At 44.8% G+C, this 12,799-nt stretch overlaps 1 protein-coding gene across 20 annotated transcripts in view; it reads left to right on the top strand.

Annotated features, from left to right (window-relative positions):
* The window catches only part of ABLIM1 (actin binding LIM protein 1), a 218,388-nt gene that overhangs the window by 98,757 nt on the left and 106,832 nt on the right, over positions 1 to 12,799 (top strand). For all 20 annotated transcript variants that reach the window (XM_030335052.2, XM_030335038.1, XM_030335039.2 and 17 more), the window contains exon 4: positions 1,519 to 1,628. In XM_030335052.2, the coding sequence (XP_030190912.1) occupies positions 1,519 to 1,628 (110 nt within the window). The remainder of the gene's footprint in view (positions 1 to 1,518; positions 1,629 to 12,799) is intronic.

Genomic DNA, 12,799 nt, shown 5'->3' on the forward strand with positions numbered 1-12,799 from the left:
CACGCTCAGGGCCGTGCGTTGCGGGGCCTGTACCTCCTTAAAGCCTGTGCCCCAGGCGCCTCACTGGCCTCACCCTAGTCCTGGCCCTCATCAGAGGCAAAGAACCTGTGCTTGCTTTGAAATGGTCCCCCAACTCCCGATGCCTCGCCCACAGAGCCGACTGGTTTCATTGATGACGCAAGAGGCCCACTGGCATCTACCAGAGTGCAGTTTTGATTGTTAAAGATAGAGAAGTCCTGAGTTGGATGCCACCTGTACCTGCCTGTGGCCCAGTCTCCCGAGCTGGTCAATCCAGGGAAGTCACTTAACCTCTCTGGGCCTTATCTGAACAATGGAAAGGAACACCGCACCATGAGAGGGGAGGAGACTGCCTCAGCTCAGCACTTGTAAGATGAGGTGGGGGGGTGGGGAGCGGAAGAACTTACAGCTCTCCACCACGCACCTCTGTGGCGTGGTTTTGAGTCCAGATTTACTACCTGTGTGTGAATGACGGTTCATTACCAAGTGTGAGGCAGCCGAAGGGCCACTTAAAGGAGCGATCGCAGCTGTGAAAGTAATATTCCTGTCAAGGAGCTGGAGTTTGTTCTTAAGTAATTGCTCCTGACTCACATGTGGGGGGATGTTTTGCTTGGGAGTTTTGCATTTCCTAGCTGACAGAATCACACATTTGAAAACTCCTGTTAATGAAGAGTATTGGCAAATTGCCAATTACAAGTAAGCAGGTGTGGAAACTGTCATATACCTATTTGTTAATGACTTTTGGTTTTGAAAAGCTAGCTGCCTGCTGAACTGGCAGGAGAAGAGACTGGAAACATACACGGAGAGGCAACATGTTTGGAAAATGTCTGTTACTGATAAATGTCTAAAGCAAAAGGAAATTATCTCTCTGGAAAGAAGCTAACAGATTTTTTTTTTTTTTAATTTTTAGAAGCTAACGGTTTTTAAACAAGTATTTACAGCACTGTTGTGTTTCTCCACGAGGCACTGGGTCTCCAGCACTCCAGCTCTGGAGGGAAACATCCAGTTCACCCACTCAGATGTCTAGGACAAAGTCTAGTTGGGCACCATGGCCCCGTAGCTCTAGGGAACTGAAGGAGTTAATGTTTGACCTGTAACCAGTTCTCCTGGGGAGGGGCCTTACGCTTGAATAGGAATTTATGGCATTTAAAATATTTCTTCTTGAAGGATTTTCCATTTGGAAAATGGAAAAATTTTGTGTGTTTACCTGGCTAGGTGACTTGCCGGAACATCCCTCCACTAATGAGTAGAGGTAAATTATTCCATTTTACTGTCTGGTTGCTGGTAGAAGCAATACGTTCTCGCTTCTTCTCAAAACGAGGCGCGTTTATTTGTTTGGACTATATCCAGCTGGCTGGCTCGGTTAGGACCGCATTTCAGACATTTTGGCTGGTGCTCCTCAAAGAAATGGATTGGCACCGGAGGGCAGCAAGCCGAAGGAGCAGGGAAAGAAATTAAATTGCTGGAATAACCTTGAGGGCAATGTCTTTCTGTCTCCAGGCGCCCGTTTCCACCCGGAGACCGAGTCACGTTCAATGGGAGAGACTGCCTTTGTCAACTGTGTGCGCAGCCAATGTCATCCAGCCCTAAAGAAGCCTCCTGCCCCAGCAGTAAGTGCCCTGGCCACCTGTTGACCTGAGCTCCTCGTAGCTCAAAGGTAGCTTAGGCAAGTGCCTTCCTTTTTGTGAAGCTGCTATAGCTGGAGATAAGCATAGTCGTGTCTAAAGCATTGGCAATCGTAAAACGTGAAGCCGTTGCTAAAACCCATGAGTGAGAAGTATCTCCCTTATTTCAAAGACATAAATAGAACTGGACGTCAAACTGTGCATTTTGAGGGTAAATAAAGGAAAAAGAATGATAAAACTTTACGTGAGAAATGCCCATTCCCTTAGTCTCGGAGGTTGAGATGTGCGGACATCTGGTGGCGAAGCGATCGATAGCTCTGTGTGTTAAAGAAGCTGTCCCCATTGGTGATTTATCCTTACCCTTAATTCTTTATATTTGTTATCTTTAAATATGTATTCACTTAGAGGGTATCTGACACTTACTCATTGAACAGATAGGTTTTTTTTTTTTTTAATATTTCTTCACCTTTGTTCATTTTTGAGAGAGAGACAGAGTGTGAGTGGTAGAGGGGCAGAGAGAGAGAGAGAGAGAGAGAGAGACAGAATCCAAAGCAGGCTCCAGGCAATGAGCTGTCAACACAGAGCCCGACACGGGGCTCGAACTCACGAACTGTGAGATCATGACCTGAGCCGGACGCTTAACCGACTGAGCCACCCAGGCGTCCCTGAACAGATAGTTTGTTGAGCACCTACAGTGTGTAGTGTTGTTCCCACTGGAGATACGGGCTGTGAACAAAGACTCAGCATCCTTGGGAAGCTTACTTGCCAGCAGGAACGAGCAGACCATAAATGCATACACAAAAATACTTAATATGTGAAGAAAAGGAAAGTAGGAAGAAAAAGCAGGGTAAAGGGGCTGCATTCATAGGGGGTAATTGGGGAAGACCTCTCTTAAAAAACCTAAGGAGCATCTGAAGAAAGTGTGGGAACGAGATACATATATGTCATGGGATTTATCATTCTTCGTGACGAGATCTTGTCTGACCTGTGGGAATCTGGAGAAAACTAACTTGCCCCCAATCCTTCCCCCAGTTAACTTCCCTGATAGGCCGGTCACACTATTTCTTCTGATAAATAACATTGGGTAAGTCAGTTAACTTACTTACAATCAATGAACCTCTACCTCTGTCTCCTCCCTGGGACATTAGGAAGTAGACCAGAGGTTTGCCTTAGTTTCTGGGGATTTTGCCAGTCTTTGGGAGGTTGGAATAAATTATTCCACTAAGTCCCCCCAGTCTCAGTACATAAGAATGAACTCAGCCACTTCTCGTCTGGAGGAATTCTATGCAATCTATAGCAGGGATTCTAAATCTTTTTGTTAAAGAATAATCCTTATACTTAGAGAGAGAGAGAGAGAGAGAGAGAGAGAGAATGTTTTGACCAAAGCATTTGCATAGAAATTGGATTTGACCATTGGGAGGAAAGAAGAAAATAAATGTATTAGGGCGTCTGATTCGACACAACCAGATCCTTAGCATGAATTTATATGTCCTGCTGATAAATATTAGCAGCCTGAATAGGACAAGAGCTATAAAGTAGACCCCAGTCTTTGACACCTAGGGGAGTTTGTAGTGAGTGCTTCACTCTTCATATCTACCCTGCCCCAAGCAGGTCACTGAGAAGGTTATCACCCCGTTATCTGGGAAGGCCTGCTTTGAAAGTGCACTACCAAAAACTTTGGAGTTCTTCAGTCTAGCTAAGAAGCAAAGGATTTGGGGTGCCTGGGTGGCTCAGTTGGTTAAGCATCTGACTTCAGCTTAGGTCATGATCTCATGGTTCATGAGTTCGAGCCCCACATCATGCTTGCTGCTGTCAGCACAGAGCCTGCTTTGGATCCTCTGTGTCCCCCTCTCTCTCTGCCCCTCCCCTGCTCGTGCTCTCTCTCTCTCTCAAAAATAAACAAACATTAAAAAAAGAGAAAGAAACAGAAATAGATATTTTTCAAGGCCCCTGTCCTCTTTGCCCATGCAATTTGGGAATGGGTTTCCTCATCAGAGTGCTACCAAAATGGTTATTCCAATTTTTATCAAACATGTTTTTGCTTTACCTGTATTTTCCATCTTATATGACATACATGTTATGCACACAATAAAGAAATAAAAATTCTAAGCGTAAAAATGTATCATACTCAAATTCATTATATCCTTAATGCTAGATGTAATAACAATTGCTTGTGTGCAAATTGTTGGACAAAATCATATTTTCTCCTTTGCTCTCAAAGGATGAAATCTCTTTTCTATGCAACTGCCTTGGTCAGAGCAGTTTTATTTTCAACAAGTACTGGTCTATTTAGATCAGTACTCAGATAACATTTATGGGGCATGTGGGTGTCTGTTAAAAAAAGAGTTCTTATATATGGATACACACATGCAAAATACCCAAGCTGGGCGGGCACACAAATACTATGGCAAGGGAATTTTCAGCAAGTTGCTGAAATTCACTGGAGCATGCTTGGAAAACACTTGCTTACTCTTTGTAATTCTTTTAAGAATTGTCGTGTACGTTAAACTATCGTGGTGTGACTTTAATTCTTATTTTGAAAAAATTCTTAAAGTTGGGGCACCTGGGTGCCTCTGTCGGTTCAGCCTCTGACTCTTGATCTCGGCTCAGGTCTTGATCTCAGAGCCGTGAGTTCAAACCCCGTGTTGGGCTCCACACTGGCCTCCGTGCTGGGCGTGGAGCCTACTTTAAAAAAAAAAAAAAAAAAAATCTTAAACTGGGCCAATCTCCCCTAAATCAAAGCAAAAAATGAAACGCCTCTTTGATACTGTTCACAGAGCCAATGAAGTAGATCAGAGAGCCAAGGTCCTCTTGCCCTTTCGAAACGTTCTTTCAAAAACGAATCTGCTCTTCTGAACTGCAATTTTTATTTCACGATCGGTGGCTGGTTTCCCATCATCTCTGAACAGGAGGGGAAAGACAGTGGGAGAGGAAGAGAAGAAGTGAAGGGTGGTCAACAGAAGCGACATCAATGATGCGATGAGAATTCACGCAGAACAATTTCTGCTTGAGCTTCCTGGATAGAGGTGCGGTTTCTGCTACAACCGACGAGGAGACCTTGTCTGCACTGCTCTGGTTTAGAGAGGACTCCCGGTGGCGTGCCCGTGAATTACTCATGTAATTCTCAGAACCACCCACCGGGTTGGCACTAAAACCAGCCCCTTTACGCAGAGGAAGAGACGAAGGGCCATGGAGGTGAATTTACCCAGGATCGCAGACAGTAAGCAGTGGGGCTGGGTTTACAGAGCTGGGCTGCCTGGCTCCAGATGCCGTACCGCGTGCCTGATGATATTCCACAGCATGGGTTTCACTCTCTGCTGAGCCTCAAACGATGGCCTGACTCGTCCGTGCGTTTACCTGAGTGTCCTGCCTCCAGGGGCTGTGCGCTTTCCACACGGCACAGCTGCCTTGCTTTTGTAGCCAGGTTTGATGAATGGAAGCCACCAGGAAGTCTTCCGCAGAAGCAAACTACTTCCCTTAAAGATGATCGCCCCTGAATTAGCTCAAACTCTTGCGGCATCCGGTCTGCTGCAATTTGAATTCAATAAGCAATAAACCTTCCGTACCCTGGAGCGATGGTCAAAATGACCTCAGAGGGTTGTGATGAATGTTAATTAAGTTGTTTTTCCTACTTCAAAAAAATCAATTGCCCATGTCAAGCGGATCCACACTTTAAAAATAAAAAGTGACGTCCAGGAGACGTTAAGTCCTCCCAGAAGGTCACGTGCACTCCACTGAGGCTTAATTTTTCTCCAGCCTTCACGTATTTGCCAGCAGTTGGGGAACTGGATTCACACGGGTTAAGGAGCCGGTGGGGGGGGGGGTGGGGGACGTACGTGTGTGGCATCCTAGAGTGTAGGGAATCGGGTTTGGACCGTCGTTTCCCACACGGCTTCTGTCTGTTTCGGGCACCTGAGCAGGAGTGGCTGCTGTCTGCAATGTCCTTTTCCATTTCCAAGGGTGTCTGACTAGCATCTGATTGCGTGTGGGTTTGGTGGGTTGACGGGGCGACCACCCCCACGGAAAGGCATGCCAGCCCATCTTCCTCTCTCTCCCCCTCTGCACAGCATTGTCACGATTCCAACTGCAGTAGAGACTTCTACAGGTATCGGGGCAAATGCTCTAGTCGGCCCGAATTTAAGTCATTTCAGATAAAGAATCACCTGCATGTTTTCAAAGGGGAGGAAGAGGGGCGCCTGGGTGGCTCAGTCGGTTGAGCGCCGACTTCAGCTCAGGTCACGATCTTGCGGTCCGTGAGTTCGAGCCCCGCATCGGGCCCCTGTGCTGACAGCTCAGAGCCCGGAGCCTGTTTCAGATTCTGTGTCTCCCTCTCGCTGACCCTCCCCCGTTCATGCTCTGTCTCTCTCTGTCTCAAAAATAAATAAATAAACGTTAAAAAAAAAAAATTTCAAAGGGGAGGAAGAACTTTTCCATTAGTTTACATTTCTGTGCGGTGCAGTAGCTTTTGATAGTTGCAAGGTAATTTTTATTTTATCTTAAATTCTCTCCCCCAGATCATCTTCAGGTTGAGTGGGACTTGTCTGCTGAGACACCTAAGAATAGGTCGGGTGGTGATAATTCGACGCTGCCGTCAGACTGCCTGGGTCACATCCTAGCTCTGCCACTTGCTAGCAGTCTGTTTACCTCTCCAGCCTCCACTGCCTTATCTGTAAAATGGGATGGTAATAGTTACCTACCTTACAGGATTAAACGGATACATATATGAAAGTGCTGTTTAGTTATAAGACAATAACCTACCGTTCAGGCATTTATTTTTGAATATTTGTGTCAGACCATCACTACTTTGTGTGACCCTGCTTTTTTCACTCTGGCGTTCATGATATGTCTTTATGTGCTCATTTGATACTTTGCCCCAGTTTAAAAACCAGTGAAGGTAGGAACACAGATAGCCCCTGGATTCTTGGAGTTTGACTCTTGGTGATGTATTTTAGGGCAGGGTCTCCAAAATCAGATCTGCCTTAGACACTGCCTGTCGAGAGGATGTATGGGTTCTGGACATGTGGTGGCTGGTTCTAACCCCTATCTACCACGCACAGGCTGTGTAGCCTTGAGAGTTCAGTCTCTGCCTCCGTTTGTTTGCCTACAAAACAGGAAACAATAAAAGTTCCTTTTTCAGGAGACTGTGCAGATTCATATAAATAACATGTCTGAAAGATTCATGACATTTAATAAGCTCATCTGTATGCTAACCATTATTCTTTACGGAAGTTACAAGACTAGAACTTGAGCTTTAGAGATATTTAGAGCCAGAAAGGAACAAAAGAAGAGGGCACAGCATAATGGTTAAGGATATGGCCTCTCCACTTCAGAAAGCCTGGGTTGGAATCTTCCTCCTCCTTCTGCCTGGCCAGGGAGCCTTGGACAAGCTATTGACATTTTAGAACCTTACTACCCTCATCTAAAAATTGGAAAATAACTACTTCCAAGGGTTATTATGAGAGTTGAATGAAATACTGCAAGAGAGGACAGTCTAAATATGGAGAGGGTTCTTGTAAAAGCAGTGCAGGGGGAACCCCAAACAGACCAAAGGCCTTGTTGTTCTGTGTCCCGAGACATGAAACTGGAAAGATGGAGTGACAGGGCCAGGTCTCGGGAGGCCTTGAGGAGTTTGGCAAGGTGGAACTTCTGAGAATAGTTTTTAATCTAGAGGACGACCAGATGAAAACAATGTTCTAGAAAGATCAGTATGGTAATGGTAGTAGTGCAAAATCAGTGCAAAGTCAGTGCAAAATTATGATCTTGGTATGCAAAATCAATGCCTGGGGATCAGCGATCTACCCATTGATTGTGGGTGGAGGTAATAGCAGGGAACAAAGATGATGAATGTAAATGTCAAAGAACGATTACAGGTTGTCACTCATTCAACAAACATTTCTTTGAGTACCAACAATGTTCCACCAGGCAAATTCTTTATTATATAGTTAACATATTACTGTAAGACAGTTGTCCCACCTGAGAAACCAACATTGGGACAAAACCTATTGCATTTTAGTTATTAAGACGCGTGCCCACCCACCTCCAGCACCAAGATAATGAACTCATTAATACAAGGACCCTATTTTCTCTGTCTTCCACAAGGTCTAGCATGTCAAGCCCTGTATAAGCATCCTGGAAACTGAATCAAAGCCATCTCTTTCTCTAAATGGGCTAATAACAATCTTCTCTTTTTTAAGGGGTTTAGGCGTTCCTCGTAAAATAATAAAAATCTTACAAAAAAGTGCAAAGAAGGAGATAGAAATCACCTGAAACCCCATCACCTAGAGATCATCTCCACGCATGGATTTTGCTAAGTCCTCCAGATGTGTGCAATTGTACATAAATTTGCCCCATAGCATTTTGTTCACGTGTCTTCTTTTCAAAAACCATTTGTTATTTTGACTGTCACACAAAAGACTGAAAGCCTTGAATTTGCTTAGGCCCCGTGTCCTGGGCAAAGATGCTTTGCTTCTCTATTATGGCCGTTATTACCGTATATTCCTGCTAGTTCTTTGTATGTTTATCTCTCCCACCAGACTGTGAGCTACTTAATAACAAGGACGGTTGTTTTGTTTTGTTTTGTTTTGTCTTGTTTGTTTTTTTTTGGTTTTTGGTCCTTATGAATCTCCCTGGGTTCACAGTAAACGCATGAATGTTCATTTAGTGAGTGAATCCATGCCTTCCCTGGGGAGGCTTTGAGAGAGTAAATCTCAGCTCCAAGATCTGGAATGTTGAGTTCTGACGACTGTTTGAATGAATAAGTGAAATTGAAGACTGGAGATGACTTTTGTGATGTGGTGAAATCACATAGGTACAGCTTGGGTGCATTGGGCAGTAAGGGATAATGGCATGTTTAAACTCACCTTCACGTTCTTATTTACAAGCTTTCTCCCTTGTTTAATAAAAGGGGATGTGGTTATTGCTTCAGATAAATTTGGTGATGACAGTCTTGGGTTCTGGCCCGAGGGGCAGGGGTCTAACCTCGTGTGTCAGTTCCCGTATTGCTGTACTGGCTATGGAGGAGGGTGTTGAGAGAGTTTGGAATGTACATGGTAGCCAGAGGGTCGTTGCAGAGAGGCAAAGTATGTTGCAAAAGGGAACATTAATATTCAGGCTTTTTTCGGACTGAAATCTATAACGATTATGATTCAGACATAAAGATCCCAGAGTGACACATCTTTTCACTTAACCAGAGCCTCGATCATCTTAGTTGTAAGAAAGGAGGAGAAGTCTCTGCTTATTAGGGAATGGGTATACCTTACATGGAAGAAAGCGAAAGTGAATACCAAAAGCATCTTAGCAAATGGAAAGTCAATGACATTTTGTTATTCGCTTTGTTTCAATAGCTATGCCTCTTACATAATAAGATCCACACCTTCTAACAATGTGTCAGTAAAACTAGGATTTTAATGATTGGACCAGCAGTCATTCTTCAAATTCTTTTTAATTTTTCAGTAGCAGTAAAAATCTAGCTGTGTGTACCTAGAGTTGTGTGTCCCTATAGATTGTCCCAGAAGGATATTTGAGAAATTGCTATTAGTACTTGTCTCCAGCAGGGAGGGAGGGAAGGAAATTATTTTTACTATATGAAAACAAAAATTGTAACCATGTGTATACCTTATCTATTTAAAACCAAAGTAGAATAAAAAATAAAATAATGCTGATTTTATAAAGTAAAATGAAAGACCTACTTCAGACTAAAGTCTCAGTGCATTTTGCCCTTGCTGTGACCTTCAGTGTGTCTGTATTAAGTGATTGGTCACATAATGAAAGTCCTGAAACAGACATCCTACCCCTTCTTTTTTTCTTCCCGTCTCTGGCAGGGAGTAAATGAGCTGATGTTTGCTAATGAGTATTGAACCTTAGAAACTGACGTGGAACTCAAGTGCGATTTCCTCTTTGGCAAGAGCTCCAGTAGGCTGAGTGACCGTAGCCAGTTAAAGATTTATCATAAAACTCTTCACCAGGTTGGGGCGCCTAGGTGGCTCAGTCAGTTAAGCGTCCGACTTCAGCTCAGGTCATGATCTCGCAGTTCATGAGTTCGAGCCCCGCGTCAGGCTCTGTGCTGACAGCTTGGAGCCTGGAGCTTGCTTCGGATTCTGTGTCTGCCTCTCTCTCTCTACCCCTCACCTGCTCTCTCTCTCTCTCAAAAATAAATAAACATTTAAAAAAAAACCAAAACTCGTCACCAGGTTAAAGTTTACAACTAAATTAGGGGAATCAGTACAAAAACAACCCTTCTTGGTACATTTTTAATTGAAGTGCAGTTCACATAACAAAATTCACCATTTTCATGTGAACATTTTAGTAAACATTTACAATGTTGTACAACCACAACCTCTATCTAGTTCCAAAACATTGTTATCACCCCTAAAGAAAACCCCATATCCATAAAGCAGTCCCATTTCCTCCTCCCAGCCCCTGCCAACCACCAATCTTCTGTCTATTTCTGGATATTTATGGATTCTCAATATTTCGTATAAATGGAATACCTAAGTGGCCTTTTGTTTCTGTCTTCTCCCACTTAGCTTAATGTATTCAAGGTTCCTACAGGTTGTAGCATTTATCAGTACTCCGTTCCTTTTCGTGGCCGAATAATATTCCTTCATGTGGCTAGAACATGATTTGTGTATGTGTGCATCTGTTAACAAGCATTTAGGTCAGATTCATCTTTTTTGGCTGTTATGAATAGTGCTGCTTTGAACATACATGGATGATTATTTGAGCTCCTCTTTGTAATTCACGTGGCTCCTTGTACAGTTTTAAGAGGGGTTGGCTGAGGACTGTCCCAAATGTCAAAAACAGTGAATCTCCCCCTGGAGAGTGTTGGGCTGGTGTCCACTAATGTTTCACAGTGTGGCAGGCTGAGGCGTGACCACCGCTGAATGGCCGCAGGGGGCAGCCTTCGTCTGGGGCACCTTGTTTGTTCCCTCTCCTACTCTTTCTTCTTCTTTCCCATTCGTTTTCTTCCTCCATTGCTGGCCGTAACTTGAGCAGAGGACTACTTAGTCCTGCTGGTGGAGGTCTGACCCCTAGTTTTCTGAACCCTGTCTAGCAGAGTATCAGCGGTGCCGAGGACTCCGGTTTTGAACTTCAGACATGTCAGTTCTGTCTTCCTGCACGCATCCGTCTAACCGTTCCCCTGTCTGGATTATTCACTGTAGGCAGAAAAAACTGCCGCAAGCCCACGGAGCCGAGGGCTGGGGGAGCAGTCATTTACTCTCTCCCGAGGGAGGCCCCGTGGCAAAGATGCCCACTCCACTGAAGCCACGGCCTGAACTCTTCACCCGTGCAGGTTGGAAATCGGTATCCTTGAGGCCGCCATGTGACCGTAACCTTTTCCAGGAGCATCCCATGATCGGGTAGTGTTCGGCTCTGTTTCCATGACGCCCCAATTTCCTCTGGCCGTCCCGGTGGCATTTGCAGTCAAAAGAGAATCCTACTCTTGATCTCCGGTGAATCCCGGTGATGTTTGCATCATCAGAAACGACGCGGAGCGACCACACGAGACAGATGGAGGCTGACAGTGGAGGGGACGGGCCCGAAAAGCAGTGAGCCTTCGGGCCTGTCCTCCACCCGCTGGGCTTTTGAAATTGTTAGCTAGGAATTTTGAAGTTGTGAATGCACCGAACAGGGTGATGGTTTACTCCATGAACGTAGCCCCCCCCCCGCCCGCCTCCATTTTTTAGTTAGAGTTCTGAAGACGGGCATGGGAACACGCAGACACGCCGAGTTCTCTTTCAGAGGACCTTAACCTAAAAATTAGAGTAGATGACAAACAGAACTAATGTTTTATGCTCATGTTTTTTATTTCCCCTCAAAGAATCTCATCCCATCTCTGGAAAGTACAAGCATGTGATAATTTTTACTCGTAGCTTGGAGAATGGCAGAGGGGTTGTTCAGGAGATTGTTACGCAAGGCAGCGGAGGTTAACGTCCTAACCAGTTCTAACCAGCTTTCGATACCCTTTCCGAAGTACACGCTCAGTCTCAAATATGCATGGTCTCAAATATCTGGCATTCTCCCTGTACGTAAGGCACCCGGAGCGCTCACGCATGGCAAGCAGGCCACGGGAAGCACAGTGGGAAATAAGGCCCGTTGGAACCAGTGCTGAGCCCGGTGCCGAGGGCCATGGCATGTCTATGGGCCGTTCAAAGCCATCATCCAAAGGCAACTAGCGGAGATTCTCAGACTCTCCAGTCTGATGCTTTCGGGGTGCAGGTCTGGGCTGGTACCAAATCCATGGAGAAGAAAGGCAAACGGTCTGGCTCCTTTGAATTTCCTGTTCAGATCCTGGTCATGAACATGGGAAAAACACACACACGGTACTAGGTAGAGGAGACGGCTTCCTAACCCTGAGAATCCATAATAACTCCCCACAGAATTCTGTGAGTGCTGGCCTAGGGATCAGAACTGGAAGTTTTCAATGGGTAAATGGTCTGTATTTATGAAGATTATGGGCCAAGTAACTGAAATTCCTTGAGCATATATGATACTCCGTTTAAAAGAATGAAAGATACGATTTATAGGACTTGGAAAATGGTTTGCCAGGCCTGCCTTCAGCTTTCCTGAGGAAGGCTGACAAAGTGTTGCTATTATGGCCCATGAAAACGTGTTTTGTTGTGTGGTATTGTTTTCCAAAGACAACAAGAACCTTCACTTAAAATAGCAGGTCCGAGGCTGCTCTGGCTTGTGATGTTTCCACCGTGGCCATCGAGACCGCAAAGGGAACAGCTGACCTAAGCAGGGACATGAGAGATTATGGAAAAGTCCGGTTCAAGGTGACATATTTAGGCAGCACATCACCTCTTAAAATAATTTATTTTTAGAGATTTGAGATGTACATTACTTATGGCATTGAGACCCCTTTGGCCACGGAGTGGCAAGTACGTTGTACCTTCCTGAAATTTCCCACATACCCCCTGCCCCCGCCAGTATTTATCTTACGACCTCATACTGCTTTTTGGTGACTGGCAGCATAGAATTTCAGAAGTCAGAAAGTGCTTTTTATTTTTTTATTAAAAAAAATTTTTTTTTTAACGTTTATTTTTGAGACAGAGACAGAGCATGAACGGGGGAGGGTCAGAGAGAGAGAGAGACACAGAATCTGAAACAGGCTCCAGGCTCTGAGCTGTCAGCACAGAGCCCGACGCGGGGCT

This window comes from Lynx canadensis, chromosome D2 (genome assembly GCF_007474595.2).
Source record: "Lynx canadensis isolate LIC74 chromosome D2, mLynCan4.pri.v2, whole genome shotgun sequence".
NCBI lineage: Eukaryota > Metazoa > Chordata > Mammalia > Carnivora > Felidae > Lynx > Lynx canadensis.